We start from the raw sequence: 23,930 nt of genomic DNA, 5'->3' as shown, positions 1-23,930 counted from the left end.
TCAAACAATCCCATCAACTGACGCTTCACTCTCTCTCTTCTATGAAACAAATTCTGTGTCTTATAAGAAGGCCATTTCAAGAAAAGGTTCTCAGATGCTATAAAAACTGCTGCCAGAGGCCCAGGGAGCACCTTACCAAACTCCACATCAGAAAGGTCTCCTGCACTGGGGAAGTCTCGGGGACTGTTCCTAGTTGACAGCTTGCTGCCACTGGATCGGGAGTCGGAGGCACAAGCTTTGGCTACTGACTGCACCAGGTGCTCATCATCAGCATTTCGCCAGCCCCACCAGCTGACCTCCGGCTGTCCACAGCGGGCAATGACAGCTCCATTGCTCTGGTGCCTGTGCGGGGAGCAAGACAACAACTGTACCCATCCCAGTGGCCCCATTCAGATGCTCTGTGCTCATACAGAAAGTGACATAGTAGATTTTAAATGCCTTAATGAACAGCTTGATTGCAGGTAAGTGATGGTTTAGCTTCAAGTCCTCTCAGGGCAGAAGTCTTATACAGCAACAATAATAACAAAACCCCAGGACTTCCCTGGCGGTCCAGTGGTTGAGACTCCACACTTCCACTACAAGGGACACGGATTCGATCCCTGGTCAGGGAACTAAGATCCCACATGCTGTGCAGTGCGGACAAAATCTAAATAAGTAATAATAAGGGACTTCCCTGGTGGTCCAGTGGTTAAGACTCCATGCTCCCAATGCAGGGGGCCCGGGATCGATCCCTGGTCAGGGAACTAGATCCCACATGCCGCAACTAAAAGAGCCTGCATGCCACAAACAAGACCCGGCACAGCCAAATAAATAAATATTTAAAATATTAATAATAATAATTAAAAATACAAAATAACAAAACCTATCTGCATCTTTCTTGATTATCAAACCATTTTAGAGACCTTTGTAGAATAACCAACAAAATGATAAAAGTGTATTTAAAAGTGTATTGTCAGAGAAAAATATTCATAAAGAAAATACCTGAATATTTAAATTTATTTTTGGAAAATCAGGTAAAAAATAAACTACAAATACCACACTTAATAATGAAGCATTAATCTCTCCTTTTTAATACTACACCTGAATATCCTAGCATAATAGATGCTGACAAACATTTGTTTCCTCACTGACTTCTGAGGGCCCACTGTAGCAACTGTACACTTAGGGCTGGCTTGAGGATTCTTTTCAAAACAAGATCCCACACGTGGGACTGAAATACTTACCTGGCCTGTAGTGGACTGCTTTACAAAACCTCCTGACATTTCATGAATCACAACTGCTCTTACTATAGGCAGATAGCTCAATGAGCCAGCCACCCTTCTGTAAACTATTAGAAGGAAATGAATAGCATAAACATCAATAAGCCATACTCTGATAAGATCCTTTATCAAGAAATAAGACCAGAAATCATACTCATAGTCTACCTTAAGATGCTCTTAAAACCCAAGCTTTTCCTAATTAGGAATTTTAGTTAGGCAATTTTAGCAACTAAAAAGTTATAAAGGTAATATTATTTGGTGATGAAAAGGAATCAAGTTCTAATACATGTTACAACACGGATGAACCTTGAGTATGTTATTGCTCCTAAGTGAAAGAAGTGAGTCATGAAAGACCACATACTATGATTCCATTTATATAGTGTCCAGAATAGGTAAATCTATAGAGACAGAATGTAGATTTACTGATAATCCAAAGCTAAGGAGCTTGGGGAGGGAATGGGGAGTGACTACTAATGGATCTGGCGTTTCTTTTTGTGGTGGTGAGAATGTACTAAAACAATTGTAGTGATGGTTGCACAACATTGTGAATACACTAAAAAAAAAAACCACTGAGCTATACACATTAAAAGGGTGGGGCTTCCCTGGTGGCGCAGTGGTTGAGGGTCTGCCTGCCAATGCAGGGGACACGGGTTCGAGCCCTGGTCTGGGAAGATCCCACATGCCGCGGGGCGACTAGGCCTGTGAGCCACAACTACTGAGCCTGCGCGTCTGGAGCCTGTGCTCCGCAACAAGAGAGGCCGCGATAGTGAGAGGCCCGCGCACCGTGATGAAGAGTGGCCCCCACTTGCCACAACTAGAGAAAGCCCTTGCAAAAAAAAAAAAAAAGGGTGAATTGTATGCGACATCTCAATAAAGCTGTTTTTAGAAGTTATAGAGGTAATCAGTTCACTTTAAAAATAAATGAGTAGAAAAGCTAGTAAGCAAAAAATTTTAATGTCTCCCAATTCTATATCCTAGAGAGAACTGTCAATGTCTTTTCCTCCCATCAAAATTGTTTCTAAACACATATTCATACACACATATAACACATGTAGGGCACAGATGGATTTTTAAAAAACAGACTATTGAATCTATTTATCTTGTTCAAGGAACAACGTGAGAAAGATTTTTGTTTTTAATCCTAAAACTCGTAAGCAATAAATTAAATTTGGCAATAATCAAATTCCACTGGAACCATCAGTTTGCTTGTAGTTTTTAAATCCTCCCTCATTAGGAGACAAATAATGGAAAGTACTTGTGTATTGCCAACACATTCAATTGGGTCACCTGCTGAATGGAGCCAAACTATAAATAAAACCTCACCAAACTATAAATAAACCCTGATTCTTAAAATGCCTCCTAGCATATAATAATAGGTGCTGAGTAACCAATGAGCTGATTGACAGCAAACCCTTTACAGGATAGGCTGGCAGGGCCTTTCCTGCACATCCTTTTCTTCTGAAATCTTTCCCAGCAATGCTCGAGAGGAACAGTAGATGGCACTCGTCAGCCTGGGTCTTGGGCTTTAAGGGCCACATTATTTTTTTTTTTTTGGCCACACCACACGGCATGCAGGATCTTACTTCCTCCACCAGGGATCGAACCTGTGTCCCCTGCAGTGGAAGCAGGAGTCCTACCTAACCGCTGGACCGCCAGGGAATTCCCTAAGGGCCATAGTATTATAATAGCTAGATTGTAACTGAACTGCTGCAATAAGCAGTGAAGTTTTCTGCAGTCTTCTAAATGCTTTAGATTGCATGAAAGAGAATGAAAACACTACAGCTAAAAATCACTAAAGAGCATTTCCATCATTTTACAAATAGAACAAGGAAAAATAAAAATTAAGATGTCCAATGTATGAGTCCCCTACTAAACACTAAATGCTTCAATTTTATATAGAAAGATACAAATGTTTAAACTATCCCTAAGTTAGTATTAATCAACTCCCTAAATGACTAGAAGTTTCTAACACTCAATGCACAAAGGGGGAGAGCTGTGAATTGCACTACAGATGGGCGCCCTTCGTACCATCTTTCTGTGTTAAAGCAATCTCTGTCTTCAATAATAAATCCAATTAAGCACTCTCTCATCACCATAGGAGAAAGCACTAATCAGGTGCTGGTTCAGCATGGTGCTGTCAAGTAACTGCTGCTAGCAACCTCAGGAGTCATTACTGCAATTTATAGACAACTACATTCAGTAAACACATGTTGGATTCAGAAGCATCCTGCCACCTGAGCTAGGGAAACTTATGCCCTCTGGAAAAAACTTTGGAAGGGGAAAGAAGCTTCCCATGTTTACTTTAAGTTTTTCTTCAGCCTACACTTTCAGGCCTCTCTACCAACAGGGAGAATTCACCAAAAGACCCTTACTTTGAGAATGAGAATCCTTTCCCCTTATGCTCAAAGTCAGCAAACCTCACAAATGCCAGGGCTGCTGATCTAACACAGCTGCTGTCTGCAGAGCAGCAGCTGGCTGCTTTCCCTGTTTGAGCTGGGCCAATCACTGATAAGACTCATTAATCCTTTCAGCTTTCCTGTGTCATCCTTACCACTTGAGTGATAGGTAAATTTGGTGACCTACTTTTCTAGGAGTGTCTGAAAACAACGGTGATGAAAATTGAGATTGAAAACTTAATGGGTTCCACTGGGACAGAAGCAAATACGTACTTTTCCATCTCTCCCTCTTCAGGGTGGGCATCAGAATCTGCCTTCCATGGACTAAACAAGCTGGTTACCTCAGTGGGAATTCCACAAGGAAATAAACCCCTTCTTACAACCTCAGTATTTCAATGGACTGCCTCCTGGCATGAGTTTCTAACTAAACCTCACTGGTTTGGCCCGAATTCAAGGAGAGTCCATAATGTCTGCAAACTGGAAAAATGAAATGGAGAATGTGATATTACAAGGACATCTGAAACTGTTCCAAAATAAGAGGGAATGACTTCTTAAAAATTTAACATGATTCTGTGAGAACTGAGCTAGCTATTCACTGAATTATAAAAGCAGCCCTCAGGAATACAACCTACTCCAGACATTGCTTAGGAAGCCCAGTGCTCCATTCAGATGTCGCAGCATACCTGTGAAGTAAGAACATCATTCCCATTTTACTAATTGGGAACGGGCTGAGGTCAGTTAGGGGACTTACTCAAGGTGCCACAGCAAGGCGTGTCAGAGAGAAGACCTGAATTCTAAAACCTGTGCTCGTCACCACACCACCACCCCCTTCTAGAACTTGCCTCCCTTGACTCTCCTGCCTTTGATCTCTGATAGCATCTATCCAGCCAAGCCCTAGCCTTCTTCCCTAAATGCTCCCTCTCAAAGCAGACCTCTTCCATGTGTCAAAGTTTCAACCACAAAGACAATCACAAATGACTCAAATCTACACTCCCAATTCTTACTTTCTAGGATTCATCTCTCTCAATCCAAGGGCCAACATCTGAAGCTAAATGCAATGAGCACATTATCTTCCCACAGAATGTCAGAAGGATCTTAAAATAGCAAGTCCAGCCACTTTTCTATTAAAATTTTCTTTTCAGTGTCAACTGAATCATCAGGTAGTGTTCCAGATGAATTACTGGTATATGACTGGACAAGCAGCTTCAGCAATAAGGAAGTACAGAATAACCTGGAAAGTTCCCTGAACCACCACCCCCAGGTTAGCAGCAACAGAAGCAGCAGACCATATGCAGTGGGCAGCAGCACCAAACCAAGCTGGGTCTGGCCAGGCTTACTTACCTGTAGACGACGGCGGGGATGCGCTTCCAGGACCTGAAGCTTGCGACACTTTCTAGTTCTTTGTCAGTGATCCAAGCAGGCACTATGAGCTCCTGTGGATAGCTACCACACAGCCTAACAGGGAAGGTGAGGAAGAGGGAGAAGGGAAGAAGACAGAGAGGGAGGGGAGAAGAGGGAGAGACATGAGTGAGCCAGCAGAAGGATGTCGATCAAGCTACCCCAGAGCCAGTTAAAAGGCAATGAGAAGCATTATCTGAGTCTTGGCCTGCTCAGCAGAATGGGTTGCCTTAAGTGTTTACTTATGTATATGTCAAATGATACTATCTTGGATTGTTCCACTTGATGCTGCCTTTTGGAAATCTGGCGATCTTAACTATCAATGTAAAAAGGGGAGTTGAGAGGCAGTTACTCCACTGTAACTGTTGTAACCAATATGTGGGTCATTTCTAACTGCACAAATGCCCAGTCCAACTGCAGAGGTGGAAGTCTGTGTTACCTCTACCAGACCCTCAGTCTTTCAGGGAAACATGAGAAGAAGGGCAAGAGCCCACAATTTCAAGTTTCCAGAGACCTCATAGGATTACTAACATATTCTTTAATGTGAACCAAATAGGGTGTCCTAATTATAGGTAACAGGTGCAGCCGTTGGTATATAGAGCACTACGGGGTCAGCCCCATCTGCATACATAATCGTAGCTCCATTAAGCCAAGTTAGTAATGTGAATATGCTATTAATCATAATTTCTATAAAACATACTTCAGAATAAACTACACTCAAGGGGAAAAAAAGCTGTTTTTCTCTTTTTTAAATTTAACTTTTATTTTATATTATAGTTGATTTACCATGTTGCATAAGAAAAGCTGTTTTCATTAGGGAAAATACTAGTAGGCACATACTAGTCAAGCTGGTGCCCTAGAAAGCATTATTTCTGATAGGTTTTTTACTTACAAGACATGTCTCTCTCTGGGAAACCCAATATTCCTTCTCAATAGTGAAGGCAGTAAGACATTTAATCCAAATCCAAAAATATACAAACTGCTCCTCCTCCTCCACTACCATCATCCCTACCACCATGCCCTAGCCTACTCTATGCATTAGGGGAAGAGGCAGAAAAATACAAACTGCTTAGTAATTGAGGGTTCTGATCATTCTGGACTAAATCTCTCTCTCTTATTCTCAATTTCCAGATTAAGTATCAGAAATTCAAAAGCCTAACCAGGAGAATGGAGACTGACCAAAAGTAGCTCCACAAACTTCCTAATACCTATCTACAAACTCCTAAAAATAACCTAGGACACAGATTATAAATTAACACTCTAACCATGAGTCTTGTTCCTTTTATCTTCTTTTAAACTTAAGAGTAAATTTGGCTCTTATTCTTCCTTTGTAGTATGAAGAACTTTTCAATGTCCTGAAGGCTGGTTCTGAAGTGGAAATAGTGGACTCAAAGAAGTTAATTTTTTAAATCCATATTAAAAAGAGATTTCTGAAAACCACTAGCTTTTGAACTCAAAAATTTTTTCTCAACAAGCTTAGCTTAATTCAGGTTTTGTTTTACTTCACCCAATATTCTGATCACTGTATTCCTTGTTCTCTAAGGATTACATTACCTAGTAGTCAGCTCTTCAGCAAGTATGAGCTGCTCACTTATAGATAAGCAGTTTCCAGTATAGGAAAGGTGGGTTACATGTGAGCAAAGCCTGTGCCAGCCTCAGGCTCCCTGAGGACCCCCCTCCTCTCTCCACCTCAATTCTCTAATTTGACTTGTCACTGAGAACAGGCAAAGGTATGACACGTCTGTAGCTCCTGATTCTTCACACCACCTCCTTGGCCAAGGTCCATGTTAAGAGCTGTGCGTAGTAATTAGCTGTCGTTTTTCCAACAAAAAATGAAATGCTCCGGTGGCTACCCACAAACAGTCCAGGAAAATACCTATCATAATTTGAGGCAGCTGGAAGGACAACAGAGTGATTAAGGCCTCCAATTGCTGCAGGGAAACTTAAGAGGAGGATATGTTAATTTTAAAATTCTGGACAATTTTCTTTTGTTTTATAGAAATTTGGATCACCAAAATCACAGTAGTTAACTGCCCTCCCCTACCAAAGTTCTTATACCTTTTAGGGAAATAGGTAATGGGAAATATTTAATAATGGTTACATTAATATTTAATGGTTAAGCGATCATAGCTGTGACATTAGTTTTAGATCAACAAATTAGAGAATAATACGGTAGCCTATTTCATAGGATCTGGAGTAAAATTACAGTAAAAACCAAGTGTTTTATCACTGCTTCTGAGATCACTAATCTTATCTCTAATGTGATGCCAAGCAGTGATGAGAACAACAGAAACTCCCTGTCTACAGGTAAGCACAATATTATCTAGACATGCATGTGCCAGGAAGAATAGGAGGGGATAGAAAGGAAGGTTCCAGGATCCTACTAAGTAAGGATCTCTTTCCACTCCAGTGATAGCAATGGGAACAGAAGGCTCAAGAAGTACGCTGAAGATGAGGCATTTAGATTTAATAAATAAAACTCCATTTCAAAGAAAAAGTCTAAATTCAAATGTTCTGCCACATGAGAATTGGGGTTTCTTGCAAAGGCAGTGGCCATGAAACACAGTCCACAGGGATCAAATACAACTCACCTGTACTTTTCATTGATGTTGGAAATCCTCCAGGCATTGTTCATATCAAAACCCATCCGCTCCACTTCGTTTTTAAACCTTGATGTTACGTGCTCCCCTAGGAACCACAGACAGATAGGAGAAAGGACGAAGTGAATACGATTTTCCACATCAGGTGGAATGAAAGCACTGCTACCCTGCTCAGTTATTTTTAAAAAGGTATTGTATAAATAACATATTTAGTTAAAAAAATCTCCTGCCAGTATAAGACTATAAGAAGAAATGAGGAAATTAATTTTGATTTTAATTAAGAATTAGTGTTATCTCTTCAATTAAAAATAAACTAAAAAACAAAAAAATATTATCTAATCACTACTATCAAATTTGAGAGTAGTATCACTGGGCTCATTTTACAGAGGACAAAACTGAGACTGAGGTGATTATTATGGCAGGTCTGTCTCATCTCAAAACCCATGTTCTTATCCCTATACTGGCTACTTTCCCATTTCCACACTGAGACTGATGGTATACATAAGAAATAAAATCAACAAGTTCATCAAGAAGAGTAGTACAGACCTATAACTCCTCATGAGAAACCCTTTGGGCCAGATTTCAGAACCTGAATTTTCTGGATTTTAAGGTGTGCATGTATAATAATACTGGGTTAATGATATGAACAGCATTAACCAAACATTAACATCTTTACAGTGAAATGCATGGATAATTCACACTAAATGGGATAAATAAAGCAACAAATAGTTAGTTCAGATCAAGTCAAACTACCAAATAAAATAAAAATCTTTTGATTTTCAGAACCTTACAGATTACAGAATTGCAATTAAAAGATCATGGGACTTTTAACTGCCAGTACCCAGGAATCTCAAGAAACACCACACTAGTAACTACAGTGCTGAGCATTTGTAAGAACATCCACCCAAACAAGTATAACCTGCCTACATTTGCCCTAATGAATTTGGCTGCTTCTACAAGACAGCGAGCAACAAAGGCAGAAATGAACCGAACATAAAAGTCATTAAATCTGAAATAACTTCCTTCCTTGAAAACAGTCCTAGAGCAGTAATTTTATAAAAAACAAATAAACAACAACAACGAACCAAACCATTAAGCAGTACCTCTAACATATAGTATTATAGGTTGTAAAATAAATACTGGTGGGGGCTGGGAGAAACTACAGTAACAAAAGCACAAAACAGCCAGCACTGGTGATCAAAGCTTTGCTCTCCCTGGGAGAAGAGCTTCAGAATACGAAATAGCAATTACTTGAAGGAAGGACAAGTCTATAAAACTACTTCCCATTTAAACTGGTCTTCTTGAGCTTAAACTAAGTATTATATGTTTCCTGAAGGAGAGCTATAAAAAGGTGAGGTTCAGAGATGCAGGAAGAAATAATCAACTGAATCTATCTCATTTTGGAAAAGTTTTAAAAGCAATATAATCTTCCAAATAGGAAAAAGCTATCTGAATTGGAGTGCTGTCTACAAATTGCAAGGAATGGTGACCATCACTAATTCTACACAGGGAACTTTTCACTTTTAATCCCAATATAAAAGCCGTAAGAACTATGGCAACTTCCAAGTTCATTAATTAATGCCAAGATTTTCCCCAACCTGGGATACAGCTCCAAGTCTTTGCAAAAGGTAAAGGTATTTTAATTAATGGTCATTTACATTAGTACCTCTATCTTAAACACACAGATACTCTAAATAGGATCTTCTATAACTTTAAAATAATCACTGGGCAAAATAACAACAAGAACCCCCACCCCCACCCCACCCCCCACCCCCCCCCCCCCCCCCGCTCCTCTCCCACCTCCTTCTCTTCCACCTCCTTCCCCTCCTCCTCAGGCAGTTTTCTACATAGAACAATTGCCCAAGAAAGGGCTTAGAATTACCATCCCCGGCATGAAATTCTGAGCCACACACAAAGAAATACATACTGAGTAGTGAGCACAGAAAATCTGTTATTTCAAGTTCCTTGAGAAGAGTTTTAATTAATTATCTTTGTATCCTCTAAAGCAGTGACTTCATCAACTTTGAAACTGACCATCACAACCACAATAAGAATGTTTTACATCACAATTCAATATGACATATTTATTTTTAAAAGTTTCACAAAATACCCACCCTTACTATGTGTGTGATACATTGATATTTTCTATCCTGAATTTTCATTTCATATTTCATTTCTTAAAACTTTGATTTCATGACCTACTGGTGGATCACAACCTAGTTTGAAAACCACTGCTTGAAAAAAAAATTTAGCAGCAGACCTTACATACATGAGTAATTCAACTGGCTTTTGCTAAATTGTGTTAGAAGTTCACTTGTGTTTATTCTGCCAGAAAAGTGCATGCCAAGCACATATATTGCTGGATTTCCCTTAAGAACTCCCCTCTTAGGATTCTCGTGTCTCCACTGATTCAACATTAGATATGCTGTAATACCCCAATTTATTTGTTTAGCTTTGTATTTCCATTTCAACCCTTCCTGTGTGCCTCCCCCATCCCCAAATGAGGATCTGTCCCTTTTTAACATTTTGTATTTCTTATACTACAAACAGTCCAGCAATTCTTATTTTAATGGGAATGAAAAAATTTTAAAGCAGTAAGTCCCTCTATCATAACCACAGTGTAAACCAGCAGTCTAAAAAAAATTTCCCCCAAAAGTCTAGCTTCCCGGTGATTCTGAGCATTCAAGCCTACAATTATACACAATTTAAAGGCCTGGGATAGAAGGGCCAGGCCCTTACTGTGAGGAAGAACAGTATCAGAGTCAGAGAAGGTGAGAACTAGCCCTCCCAGATTTTCAAATACAGAGGGAAGAATCCTTCTTTTCTATGAACAAAGGTCCCAGTACAGTCGTCTAGATGTACACTTACTGGACTGCATTTAAACTCAGAAAACGGACTCTGCTGACAAGGGCTTTTACTTTATACGAAACAGGCAGCAGCACAACAGTATATGACCCAGAGTCATGCTGTTCATAGTTAATCAAAATGTGCTTAATGGGTATATCATAGAAGAGAGGTCAGAGATGTGGGTCTGATGCTACTTAAATAGCAACTGAATTGCCCAGTCATCTGTCAGGACTCCAGATTAATGCTGAAGTAGAGAACAGTCACCAAGAAGGCAGCTAAAATGAGAAGGAGGCTGAGCATATGGGAGAGAAGCTTTAAGCTTTAGTCCATTCTTTTTTTTTTTTTTTAATTTTCTCCTGTTCATTTTTTATTTATTTTTTATTTTTGGCTGCATTGGGTCTTCGGTGCTGTGCGCAGGCTTTCTCTAGTTGTGGCGAGCGGGAGCTACTCTTTGTTGCGGTGCACGGGCTTCTCACTGCAGTGGCTTCTCTATTTGTGGAGCATGGGCTGTAGGTACGCGGGCTTCAGTAGTTGTGGCTCGCAGGCTCTAGAGCACAGGCTCAGTAGCTGTGGTGCACAGGCTGAGTTGCTCTGCGGCACGTGGGATCTTCCGGACCAGGGCTCAAACCCATGTCCCCTGCATTGGCAGGCAGATTCTTAACCACTGTACCACCAGGGAAGTCCAGTCCATTCTTATTTAGAGTTTGAAATGGGGCTAAGAGCAGAGTCAAGAGTTTTACAATGAACTCCAACAGCAATGTGGTGACTTCCTCCAAAGCAGATTAAGACCTAGAGCTGTGGCCACAGTATGGCTGGCTTAACTATGACAGGTTCAACAGTCAGAAACTACGATTTATATGAATACAGGGTAATGATGTAATTTTCCCATTTCCCCCCTCTCTGACACATTCTACTCTTAACAGGCTAGGCAGAGAAGAATCCATAAAAGGTTTTATTAACTTCTGAAAGACTAAACTAACTTCCACTCTTCAGAGTCTATGCTTGTGGTCTCATGTGTTGGGGCAGATTACAGAATGGCATGACTCTGAAATATCTCAAGTGCTGTCTCACATAAAGATGACTTATAAGAATGTGGTTGTCTGGTCTGCTCGTAATTGGTAAGTAATGCTGTAGCCACCACCAACACTCAATGACATTGGGTGGAGACGAAAGAACTAGGTTGACTGGCTTTAAAAATGCCACCAGAGTATTTTTTAAAAGCAGGTTTTCCTCTATACTCCACAGTGAAAATATATAAAAGGAAAAAGCCATACACATATACACACACGCAAACCAAGTCACTGAAGTACAGTAAGACTGCATGTGAGTTGTAGCAGGTTGACTTCAGTGTGGAATGTATATATTGAAAAGAAAATACAACCTTTACTCAGAGTAGGTTCCAATCAGTTACAATGGCACCGTCTTGTATATTCATAATTTCCAAAATGTATTCACAAGCATGGCACATAGGAGGCACTCAAACATTTACTGAATTGAACTCTCCAGCATTAACAGATTTGATCTTCAGAATATCCAGATCAGCTTGGGCAGGAAGAAGAAAAATGTCTCACTTTGAAGAACAAAAGAAACTAAAGTACAGAGAGGATAAATGGCTTGCCCAGTATTATTTTTAAAATTAAATGGTAGCGTACAGGTTTGAATTCAGGTTTTCTAGCTGCTAAATCAGTATTCTAACCCCCAAATGCCTCCATCCATCACAAACCCATGAAAAGAAAGGAAATTGGATGTCCTGGTGGCCAACGAATACCAAATATCTTCAAGAAGGGAAAGACCTGGGGACCAAAGTCATCTCAGCTCAGGACAAAGCCATCTATAATTAATAGACAGGAGTGAAGTTTTGATCTGACACATCTTAGGAATATTCTAAGAGTTGACTCAAATCCTAAAGAAACTAAATTATCAAGGGAATAAGGAATCATCTAAAGATGAGGAATTTTCAGTCTGTGCTTGTGAGAGAAACAGGTTAGGAGAAATTCAAGCCTTGTTAACTAAACACTGGCAACCCAAAACTAGGGAATGCCTTTTGGAGTTAAGAGCCTTAAACAAATCAAAGTTCTTATATAACATAATACAGCAAGATACACTCAATAACTTCATTATCCTAGGAGATGGTAGAGATTAAAAATCTAATAAATAATATATAATGGCTAAAAACTTAGCAAATATACATGTAAGATTTGTGCATTTCATTGCATGTAAACGTTACTTTTTTAAAAACTAAAAAAACTTGAAAAGAGCCATAAACAAAAAAAATTAAAATACAATGGCATCTCATATAAAGAAGGAAAAAGAAAGATGCAATGGATAAGGGAGTGAAGTGAGAGACAGCTAAGGCACGTTCTCATCACCTTCCAAGGTTGGTGTGGGTGACTCTTGTGAACGACTTTGGGTTCCACTGGCTGACCAGGCTTATGGGAAGCTTGGATTCCTGGGGCTTTCCCTGAGGCTCCACAAGGGCAGGTGCCTCTGTTTTTCGTCTCTGTATCCACAGCACCCCATACAGTCAGCTCCCAATAGCTGAGAACTGGGTTCAAGTCCTGGCTCTGTCACTGCCTAGCAGTGGGACTTGGCAACAGGTTTTACCTCTGAGTCTCCATTTCTTTGGCTCCCAAAACAGAAACACCAGCCTATCCTGCCTGTTTGACAAGGTCATGAGGGTCAAACAGAAGTACATATTAAAGCATCTTTAAAAATATGTTTGTGTTTGCTATAATTTAATTAAATATATGAACCAAAAGCTTTAACCAGTGAATGAGCCAGGAAACAAAGGGATCCAAGCATTGCTAGATTAGCCTCCAATGTTTAAAACAACCCAGGGCAGAATTGTTAATACTGAAGGTTCAGGACTGAAAATTGAGGTTTAAAGGAAAAAGTCTCTACAGTAAACTTTATTGGAAGGAAGCTCACAACGTTTCACTGCTTAGGAATTCAAGACGTTGCTTCCAAGCTGGACACATTAAAGATTCAGTGCTGGACCAGCAAAGTTCTATTTACGGCAACATACAATTTATAGAAAACTACACACAGAGAAACAGCATGAACTTGGTCAACGCCATTTTTGAGGGAGAAAGACAGTGAGTGTGACAAAGATTTCATGAGGAGTCAGGAAGCCTGGGTTCCAGTATAGGCCCAACTTCTTTATTTGTCCTGAGAAAAGTCACCTGGCCTCTCTGGACCTCTGTTTCATCATCTGTGAGATGGAAGGGGTGACAAAAGGTAATCTATGACTTGAAATTCAAAGACAGCAAAAAGCCATTTTGTAATCCATTATTCTGTGGCCTAACCTCACACTTCTGTACCTTTGTTCATGCTACTTGCTCTGTCTAAAGTTCTTTTCCCCAGTCTGTTATCAATGAACTCTTATTCAACCTTCAAAGCCTACTCAAAAGCCACTTCTAACGTGAAGTCTTTGCAAACATGTATATTACGCTCGTGGCTCCCTTCCACTGGGCTTCCCTAACACCCATACCCTATGTGTTTTTAGTCAGGCTCAGTAAATTGTGATGCCAAGTCTAGTGTTCTTTCCTTCCCCCTGAAAGGTAGGAAACATCTTCCGTTGAGCTTAGAAGAATGATGGGCAAATGCTACGTGCTCCATGAAAAGTACACTGATTAAATACACGAATGCTTAGGAGTCCCATTTCATGTTACGGATATCTCAAGCAGGAATTCAATAAAGCCACCATCTGCACGTTTTAGAAAGGCCTACCTGGCCTGCACAGGTCTCCATGTTGCTCTTTTTCACTGGCGTATACCTCCATGCACCAAGCATGGTATGCAAATGAGAAGAGATCTTCTATTTTAGCAGGTGGTCGGATTGCATTGTTCAGTCTCTTCAGCCACTCTTGACACTGCTCAAAGGTTGAGAACTGACACCTTTGTAAAGCCAAACAAGTACAAATGTAATCAGAAGACAGCTGACAATGAAACCTAAGGGTAGCCACCATTTCAAGAGTGCCTACTCACAGTGAAATGATAACAACAGTCAAAAAAGCATTAGAAGTGGTCTAATGTTTATGATTTATAATAACAAAACATGTCCAACAAATTTTAGCCAATGGTGCAAAATGTCAAGAAGAAGAAAGCTGGACATGTGGAAAACCTATTTTTTTTAGACTAATAAAATCTCTTCTGAGATTGACAATTATTAAAGTAAAATGATAGTCATTCTCTTCCAGGAATGGGGTTTTATTCCACTTCTTCCACCAAAGCTTTATGCTTGCCCTTCTCAAAGAATATGTTTAAAGAAGTTCTTTTTGTTTTGTTATGACATATTACAGCAAGCTCAAAAATAGTTCACAGTACTTTTAGCCAATCAGGGAATAATTTCAAAATTTATCTATTTAGCAATTAGAATAAGTCAGCAACTTTAGATCAAAAATAAGATACATTACACTGAAACTTTCAGATGTTACCATGTAGAGAACAAAACAATTCTATTATCAAGTGCAATTTTCAGTATATATAACTAGGAAGTTAAAATAATTAGTGTAAAAAATACTTTATCTTTTCAAATGCAGTATCTAAAATTGAGTAATTAATAAGCAACCTTTTAAAACTGTGAGTTATAACCAGTATCTATCAAAAGCAAGCCAAATCTCAATGGCTAAAAAGCAACTTAAATATTTACCTTAAAACCAAGGAGGAATCAACTATACTCCAACAAAAGTTTAAAAAAAAAACAAAAAACCAAGGAGGTCACTTAAACCTCTCCCTTGTCCCAATCAGTGTGGCTCATCAATATGTCCACACAAAATGTTTACTGGCACTCCAGAATAGGTCAAAGAAATAAAGCAAAAAACTTGGGGAATTAAAAACTGGTAGAGCTACTAAATTTAAAATGCATTTTAGGCATCACTTTTCAACCATTATAGTAAAGATTAGATCAGATAAAGCCAACACTGGAGAAATGTGATGAGAAGCAGGACATTTCTAGTGTCTTAAAGTGCCTCCCAGACTGTTGATTAGTTGCAAGGGAGAAAATATAGAAATTACACAGAAAGCGGGTGACTCCTTGACGAGAGTGATCACAACTAACATCACCAGCAAGGGACAGATGAACACTGTTTGCCTCCAGCTGTAATACAATCTCCTGAAAAGGACACAACCTCATACATACAGTATTCCAGCTGAGAACGCACAACCTCAATTTAATCACAAGGAAACACCGGACACAAAATAAGAAACTTTCTATTATAAATAAAAGATTTTTTCTTCAAAACGTTAATGTCATAAAAGACAAAGAAAGGTGGTGGAAAACATTTCAGATTAAAGAAAGCTATAGAATCACGGCAACTAAATGTAATATGTGACCTTGACTGGATCCTATTCTGAACGAGGTGGGGGAATGCTATAAAGGGCATTATTAGGTCAACTGACAAAACTGGAACATGGAGAATAGATTGGATAAAAAGTATTATGAGTGTAAAATTGTGAAGTTGACAATGATACTGTGGGTTATGTAAGAAAATACCCCTATTCTTAAGAAAGCACACAAGTATTTCAGGGCAAAGAGCCATGATTATGTAACTTACTTTCAAATGGTTCAGAACAAGAATTTCACACACTAGCGCATGCGCGCGCGCGCACACACACACACACCCCCTGCAAACGATGAAGCAAATAGGGTAAAATGTTAACAATACTAGTGCTCTTTACTATTTTTATGTTTGTACCTGTTTTGTAAATTTAAAATCATGTCCAAATAAAAAATAAAAAACACCTTTCCAATAGCAAAGTAGGCTAAAGATAAAATATTTCAGGGACTAACTACTCCGAAAAAACTCCTAACTAGGCTGACCCTCAAAAGCTGTTTTTCTGTTATCAAATCATGAATCCATCCTTTAAGAAGTATTTTCCACACTAAACAACAGCATAAACTCATCACATACCTGATAACTTTGCAGTCTTTGCAAGTCAAATGAAGCTGAAATATATCTCGGCATTCAACACTTTCTATAAGCTGTAATGGAACCTGCAATTAAAAAAAGATGAAGTTCCCTTAGTCAAAAAGGTATTGACCCTGCAGTTCTTCAGTGTGTCCAGCAAGAGTGATTAGAAAGCTCTGCAGGAGAAAGAAGCACAGAACTGCATATTCATCTAAATCAATAGCACTCAAGTGATTTCCTGGCTGATTGAGGGTTTCCCTTTCTCAATCGCTAATCAGTGCCCTCAAGTCATGTCATAGCACAAAGATAACAAAGAGGAGGCACCACATCTGGAAGAACAGGGAAATACGCCATCTCTCTGGTAACAAACTTTCAAACTCATCTCTCAAAGTACTACTTTACAAGGTTAGAGCTAGCTGTGATTTGTGATGACACAGAAGCTAAAGGGAACCAGAATAGTTATCCTGTCTTGTTGACAGAAAAGAGCTGCAGATCAAGAGGCTAGTGGGACTACACTTGTCACTTGCCCCAAATGACAAGGTGGGCTTGTGGCTTTGTGTCAGCAAAGGAGAATCTTGAAAAAGACTGGAGGTCTGAACTGCCTGCAGGTTGGACAAAAAAGACAAGAGAGTAGACAGAGCTGCGGGTCAGGCTCTCTGCTCAGTAGGCTAGGTATCGAGGAGAAGGGAGCAGGTCTCACAGTGGCTTAATTAGCTAGGTCTAATTTGCTTCAAAAGACAAGCTGAGGGGACTTCCCTGGTGGCACAGTGGTTAAGAATCCACCTGCCAATGCAGGGGACACAGGTTCAAGCCCTGGTCCAGGAAGATCCCACATGCCATGGAGCAACTAAGCCCATGCACCACAACTACTGAGCCTGCACTCTAGAGCCCACGAGCCACAACTACTGAACCAGCGTGCCACAACTACTGAAGCCCGTGCACCTAGAGCCCGTGCTCTGCAACAAGAGAAGTCACCGCAATGAGAAGCCCACGCACTGCAACGAAGAGTAGCCCCCGCTCTCCACGACTTGAGAAAAGAAAGCCCACATGCAGCAACGAAGACCCAACGCAGCCAAAAAAGACAAGCTGAGGAGCCCTGTTTGCCAAGTGGGGCTCAAGGTATGAGTAAGCTGGGATGGTTCTTTCCCTGCCAATCTGGTCAGCAGACTACTGAACACAGGATAAGTATGACAGTGGAGAGGGATCAAAGAAGGCAGGCAGACAGGAGGGAACGCATCTGAACAGGGTGACAAATCCTTAAGCGGTTGTTAGAATCCTCCCTCTGTCCCTCATCTTATCCTGATTCAACCCCTGGCTTCAAAAAGCAATTTCCAAAACATCTAAAGAGAGCCTGGTAAAAATAACAGTAGATACTCTCACTCATTGGAAAAGGGGCTTTTTACACTGTATCAAGCCCAACCAAAATGTGGCTCTGGGAGTTGCAAGGAGCATTCCAACAATTCATGTTTTGCATGAGAAGGAGGCAGTCTCTTCCAACAGACAGAAACAAGAGAGTGCTGCCTGCACAGGGTGGCCCTCCTGTTAGCTGAGCCAGTTTCAGAAACAGGCTTCCAGCAAACGCTGCCCCATCATGCAGTTGCCAGAGTCAGCTGAGAACTCTCAGAACAAGGATGTGGAGATCAAAAAGAAGCCCAATGCCGGACATCTTAGACAAACAAACAAATAAACAAACAAACTGGGGCAGGGATTAAAAAGGGTAAGAAAGCAAAATAATATTACTCAGGTAATGGCTGGGAGTTCTACCTCAGGACTAGAGCCTTCTTGATCAATCAACAAAATTCCCTTACACTTATAATAGGACCAGAAGTAAGAGAAAGGCTAAGAATTCTTGCCTGTGTTCTGAGAGAAAAAAAAGGAGCTTTGGCCCTCTGTTTTTGTTTAAGTCCTTAACCCCAAGGTGCTGTGAGAAACTGGAGTTGATGCAGCTAAAAATTCTTTCAAGACCTGTACATCTAAGAAGGAAAAAAACCCCAACAACGTATCAGTGGGGATAAATTGTGAAGAAGTAATAGGAGATTAAGAGATCAGAAGAGGACACTGATTTGTTCTCAGGCCAGTCCTCTGGGTATCCTATAACAGATTCATGTTGGGTTTCTTTGTTTTTAAACCTACAACCCCCTTCTCCCTCCCCACACACGCACAAAAAACAAACAAACAAACAAAAAAGAGCTGCCAGACTGGCAATTAAGAGGCCTGAGTTCTTATCTCAATTTTCTAAAATTTTACCAGCCAAATTTTGCATGCTTCCTGACTTCCTTGGACAACCTTCCAACCTTCCTACATGACACAAGCCTTTGCTTTCTCAACCTCGGAAGGTCACAACTTAGGAAGTCCCAGGGACAGGGAATGGGAAGAGCCTGGGGTAGAGTGAGAGTGAGCTTTACAAATCCACGTGCTCTCTCAGCAGTCACCCGCATCCCAGGTCCCCTTCTATCACCTTTCCTTATAGCTAGAAAACTTGAAAACCAACTAACGCTATTAGCAGCTGCTGGAGGGAGTGGACCAGTCTGTGCTATTTTGCTACAAAGAACAGGTAAGTTTTACATCCCTACTATTGGACTAGAGCCCAAGAGCCTATGTCCAGACTTCCAAAATACAAATATGCAACACCTCAGAGCGTGCAAAACATCTGCTACCTAAATGCTTTCAATATACAAATTTTCATGTATTTTAACACTGCAAATTTAAGGAATAAGGATAAAAATGTTGGTTGCTAGTATACAGATACTAGCAAGTCACCAGAAACAACCATGTGTACTCAAGTCACAGACACAGAAAACAGATTTTAATAATCATGCAGATTGTCACATGCAAGGAAGTTTAATATGCAGCAAGAACAAGGACCTAAAAGAGAAATACGTGATTTTATATCAAATGAGTATCTCCCTTTTTTCTTCCCCTTTCACCTCAATGTTACTTCTTCAATGCACCCCTGCCCCCAGACTGCCTCCTCTTCTAAAAAGCCAGAGATAGGCTTCTTTTCCTCTTCATACATCCAACCAAAACATAATAAGGTTCTGTACTTTTTTAAAGGCAAGTCCACTGATTTAGGTTTCTCAACTTTCATCACATATTAGGAGGATCTCTTACCATTTCCGTAACTAGACATACCCAATATTCAACCTCATAACAAAGAATTACAAGCACAAGAGCCAGACCATTTTATAGCCCAGGAAGGTTAAGCCACTACACTAAAGCTAGTGGCAAGTCAGGACCAGAATCCATGGCTGTCCTCTAGCTCAGGGTCCTTCCATTACATATGGTACTCCTTTCTTTCTTCCTCTAAGATGCCCTTCCCTTCTGTGTGAGCTCTACTTTAGTTGTTCTTTCACAGTTAAGTAGTAGCCTCTTCACCAGGGATCTTCAAGAGGAAAACAGAATGTAAACCAAGATTCCTCAGAGGCAATTCGAAGAAATCTAAAGTCACATTCAAATCCTCTCTTACCCACTGATTCAGTGTTTTGTAGCAACTCATTTTCTTTTTGCTCCTTTCTCCTCTGCCTTCTACCTCCCAGGCAATTCTATCTCCCATTACAGTGTTTTTCCTCTTATAAAACCCACCAAACTCATGCTCAAAATACATCAAACACACTCAGTGCTGTTAATCAATTCCTCAAAAGGTCAAAAGTTATATCATGTACACCAAAACTCATAAGAGCATCAATCCAAAAAAGCAGAAGAGCGGCAGTTTAAAAATTTAATAGACATGCACAAGTATAAAAGACCCACAGTACTGTGTCATTCCAGAGGGAATTTTATATCATCATATCCTACTATATTTATCATAATTCATTCTGGGTGGGTGGGGGTGTGTGTGTGAATTATTTTTTAAGCACCAGAATTTAAAAGTGGGATAATGTATACCTTTTAAAAACAAATGCCCTTTTTATAGCATGAATGGGAAGTACTAATCTTGCATACACATGTGAAGTAAAACTGGCAGTACAGAGTAAAAAATAATGTAATGAGTCTTAACCTAAAATCTGTAACACACTGGAATATCTGGGCTCTAACTCTTATGACTTAAAAACCAGTCAGAGGAAGAAGACTGTCACAGGTTAAAGACCCAAACTATTGCTCACCTGTGGTATTTCAAGATACTCTTCCAGCACTGGTTTCAGAAGCCTCTTCTGATTTATGAATGCTAAGGCCAAAGTGCATTGTTAACAATAACCTCCTTTTGATGCTTGGGGAATGAAGATTTTTGATGTACAATAGTTAGGCAATGGAAAGAATCTAGGAAAATGCTAAGGAAAGTGTTTCCAAGTATACTTCCAGCTTGTTCCTAAGAAGCATTAACAGAGCAGTCTGGAAATGGAGTTTTAATATCCTTTTAAATACTCATGTTGACTTTACAAATTATTTCTGGTTGAAATTCAGTTTACATTTTTTGAAGGTCACAATTCCACCCGCTTAATAAGTTTAAACTGTGTGGCTTTATCCCCACCGCACAAATTGTCCTCATATAGGAAACCACTAGAACTTTGTCTAATATGAGGGAAGGGACTCATGCAGAGATGACACACTTTGCTGATTTGCAAGGTGAGCATCTGACACTCAAAACCAGTTTGTTCCAAGCACAGGTGCAACAACCGCCTAGAATTCTCATGCTACTTACTGGGATTGCAGAAGCAGCAGATTGAGAGGCGGTCTATTGAATTACACAACAAGAATTGTTTAAAAATTTCATGAACTCCACTTGAACACTTACTTGTTTATAAATTAGTTGAGCAAATACCTGTACATATGTAAAAATACAGTTTGGGAAAAGCACAGAATGGGAGCAATTCGTACCTTAAATACAACTGAACTGTACTACAGAGGTTCTTTACCCTAGAAACTGGAAACTTGATACCCAGTGAATGTGTGTGCATTAAAGTAATGATGTATCTTAGTGCTGCTGTGAAATTAACAGAGAATATATGATTATCAGGTAGCTATTTAAAGCTTGATAGTAAGTCATTTTCTAAAGTGCTAAATGTGTTGATTCAAAAGCATACAAAATGATGTGTGTTGATTTAAAAGCATACAAAATGATGCGAACTGGAGCATGCCACAATATATACTGGCACATCTGGGTGATGGTTGATTTATGTTTGATTTAGATATAATAACCTTTAAAGGGGTCTCTTAATCTCACAGATTTTACTGAAATACTCATCTGCTGAGGGAGGACCTAGTGTAGGAGGAGCCATTGTTTCCTGGAGTAACCACAGGTTTTAGGAACCTTAGCACTAACTGCGATGTGATTAACTTATTTGTATGAAGAAGTCCTAGTCGCTCTCAACCTGAAATGTTTAAAGTCACTGCAACGCCAAAATACTTTTGCACAACCATTTTTCTGTGCAAAACCATTATCTTGGGCTTTTTAAAACGTGACATGCAGGCTCTATGCCTTAGAGGGTTATAATGCTAAATGGAAAGCACTTTTAGGTGAAGAAATGGGTCAAAAGTAAGAACAGGGGTAAGTTTTCTTAAGCACTGTATCTCAATCACAATGGGGGACCAACAATTCCAGTAAACAACCTACTCATACAGCTACTGTTAAGAGACAAGATGACACAGGCGTATTTACACAGAAGTATGTTTTAAAATGAACTTTAAACCCAAAGGGTGTTTAAAAATGGTCTAATATCAATTTCAAACCCCTATTAACTTCAATTCACTTTAGTATTTACTGAATACCATGGCACCAGTAAACATGTTGGATTCTGAAGATACAAAGATGAATAAACAAAAAATTACAGCATATCTGGTAAATGTTGTAAAGGTATGTTCAAGATACAGAAGAAGCCAGAAGAGAGGGTAATAAACTGTCAGGGAGGGAACTGGGATTGAGAAAGGCTTCACAGAAGAATTTATCACCTGAACTGGGTTTTGACAGATGAAGAGAAGTTCCCTGGGTAGGAGAAGAGAGAACTCAGAGGTGTAAAGTATGTCTGAGATTCCAAGGAGGGTGGTTTTACCAATACAAAGGGAAGAAGGGGGAAAAGAGGGATACAGAAAAGCTGTCAGGGACCAAGGATCATACCATGCTAAGTAATTTCATCTTAGAAGTAGTTAAGAAACACTGAAGGGTTTCAGGCTGGTGAATGACATGATCAAATCCATGCTTTCTCTCCAACAGACCATATTCCCAAATAGATCTAAAAGTAGTCTCTGAAACACTTCGCCATAAACCAAAAAGCTGAGAGACAGAGGACTGTATGGAAAAATGCAATGATATGAAACTAAATTATCTCCACATGCAATTTAATTACAATTCCATCAATTCTAGACATTTAAACACAGTTTAAACACAAAATTAAATTGGGCAATTCTACTAATTATTACTGTCATTATTTCCACAGTAGCTGGTAGGAAACGTCTGGTTGCTGGAATGTTATAGGAGATTCAATCCTGTCCCCTCCTATCACGGCCACCCAATTCCAAATGGGCCCTTCTGAATACAGTGCTATATGGTAAGAAAGCACAACATGCCTCTTTCCTTGATGAATCCAGTGTGTATTTTTAGCTGATAGGCAGAAAACTAACATAACAGATATGATCATAGCCCAAATCTAGAAACCAGGAGGAACTCAGGCCACAATGATTCCTGGATGTAAATGCTTAACTACAAAGAATAATAATAAATACTAAAATAATAAATGCCAACCACAAAGAAAATGTCAGCCATTTGAGTCTTGACAAGGGAAAAATATGATGAAGGAATTGGGTAACTTCTGGATGGCTGAGTAAACTTTTTCTAAGAATCCCCAAATGAACCCCAAAACACACAATCTGAATGAAAGTACAGTCCTGAGCTTTTACAAGATGTCATAATACACTTCTTTGTGCTAGAACCAAAGTGCAGAAAGCCACAATACGGTCCAGTGAGGAAGGAAGAAGGCATTCATTTGGTTGAAATACATGAACCTTCACATTTTTGTGGTGAAAGGCACGTTTACTGAAAACTATTAATGATGGCAAGTGTGCTGGAAGAACCAGTTCACTGAGAATACCCTCATAATTGAAAAGGGTAAATGCACTCGAAAATTGAGAGCCTTCCTTCTCTTCAGCAATATATAGTCCATTATACAAATACACACTGTACTTGACATCTATACTTATACCACTAAGGAGCCATTAGAATAACTTCATCCTATAACAGAAGTCTGCACTGAGCTCAAAGTACAACTCAACATTTGACATTAAGGTCCAGGAAATTCTCTCAACTGAGGCAGTCAGCAACTACTAAAAACTGAGGAATAAAAGCCTGCACAACCTTTGCAACCTTACAAATCTTAATGGTACAGCATTACCTACTGCGAATCATGCAGTGTTACCAGACAATGGACATCTTAGCTGACAACTACATGTATCATTTTAAATCAAGCACAAGAGTTGCTTGCTAACCTAGTGTCCCTGAGTGCTTAAATTAAGTGAGAGAAAAGCAGAGCACACAAGGTTTTCAAACCAAACCCCATATAACACTCCTCTCTTTGAGAACATTAACAAGTTT

The 23,930-nt window shown here is 39.7% G+C and overlaps 1 protein-coding gene across 13 annotated transcripts in view; it reads right to left on the bottom strand.

Moving 5' to 3' along the window:
• Positions 1-23,930, bottom strand: part of MTMR3 (myotubularin related protein 3) — a 133,527-nt gene that overhangs the window by 18,790 nt on the left and 90,807 nt on the right. For 11 of the 13 annotated variants that reach the window (XM_061170237.1, XM_061170236.1, XM_061170240.1 and 8 more), the window contains 5 exons: positions 16,412-16,494; positions 14,230-14,396; positions 7,645-7,741; positions 4,997-5,110; positions 137-342 (listed from right to left, as the gene is read on the bottom strand). In XM_061170237.1, the coding sequence (XP_061026220.1) occupies positions 137-342; positions 4,997-5,110; positions 7,645-7,741; positions 14,230-14,396; positions 16,412-16,494 (667 nt within the window). The remainder of the gene's footprint in view (positions 1-136; positions 343-4,996; positions 5,111-7,644; positions 7,742-14,229; positions 14,397-16,411; positions 16,495-23,930) is intronic. The other 2 variants (XM_061170248.1, XM_061170243.1) reach the window with 1 other exon arrangement.

This window comes from Eubalaena glacialis, chromosome 15 (assembly GCF_028564815.1).
Source record: "Eubalaena glacialis isolate mEubGla1 chromosome 15, mEubGla1.1.hap2.+ XY, whole genome shotgun sequence".
NCBI classification, from domain to species: domain Eukaryota; kingdom Metazoa; phylum Chordata; class Mammalia; order Artiodactyla; family Balaenidae; genus Eubalaena; species Eubalaena glacialis.
Note: the sequence above shows the minus strand (reverse complement) of the source record. Positions and strands in the feature narration are given on the sequence as shown.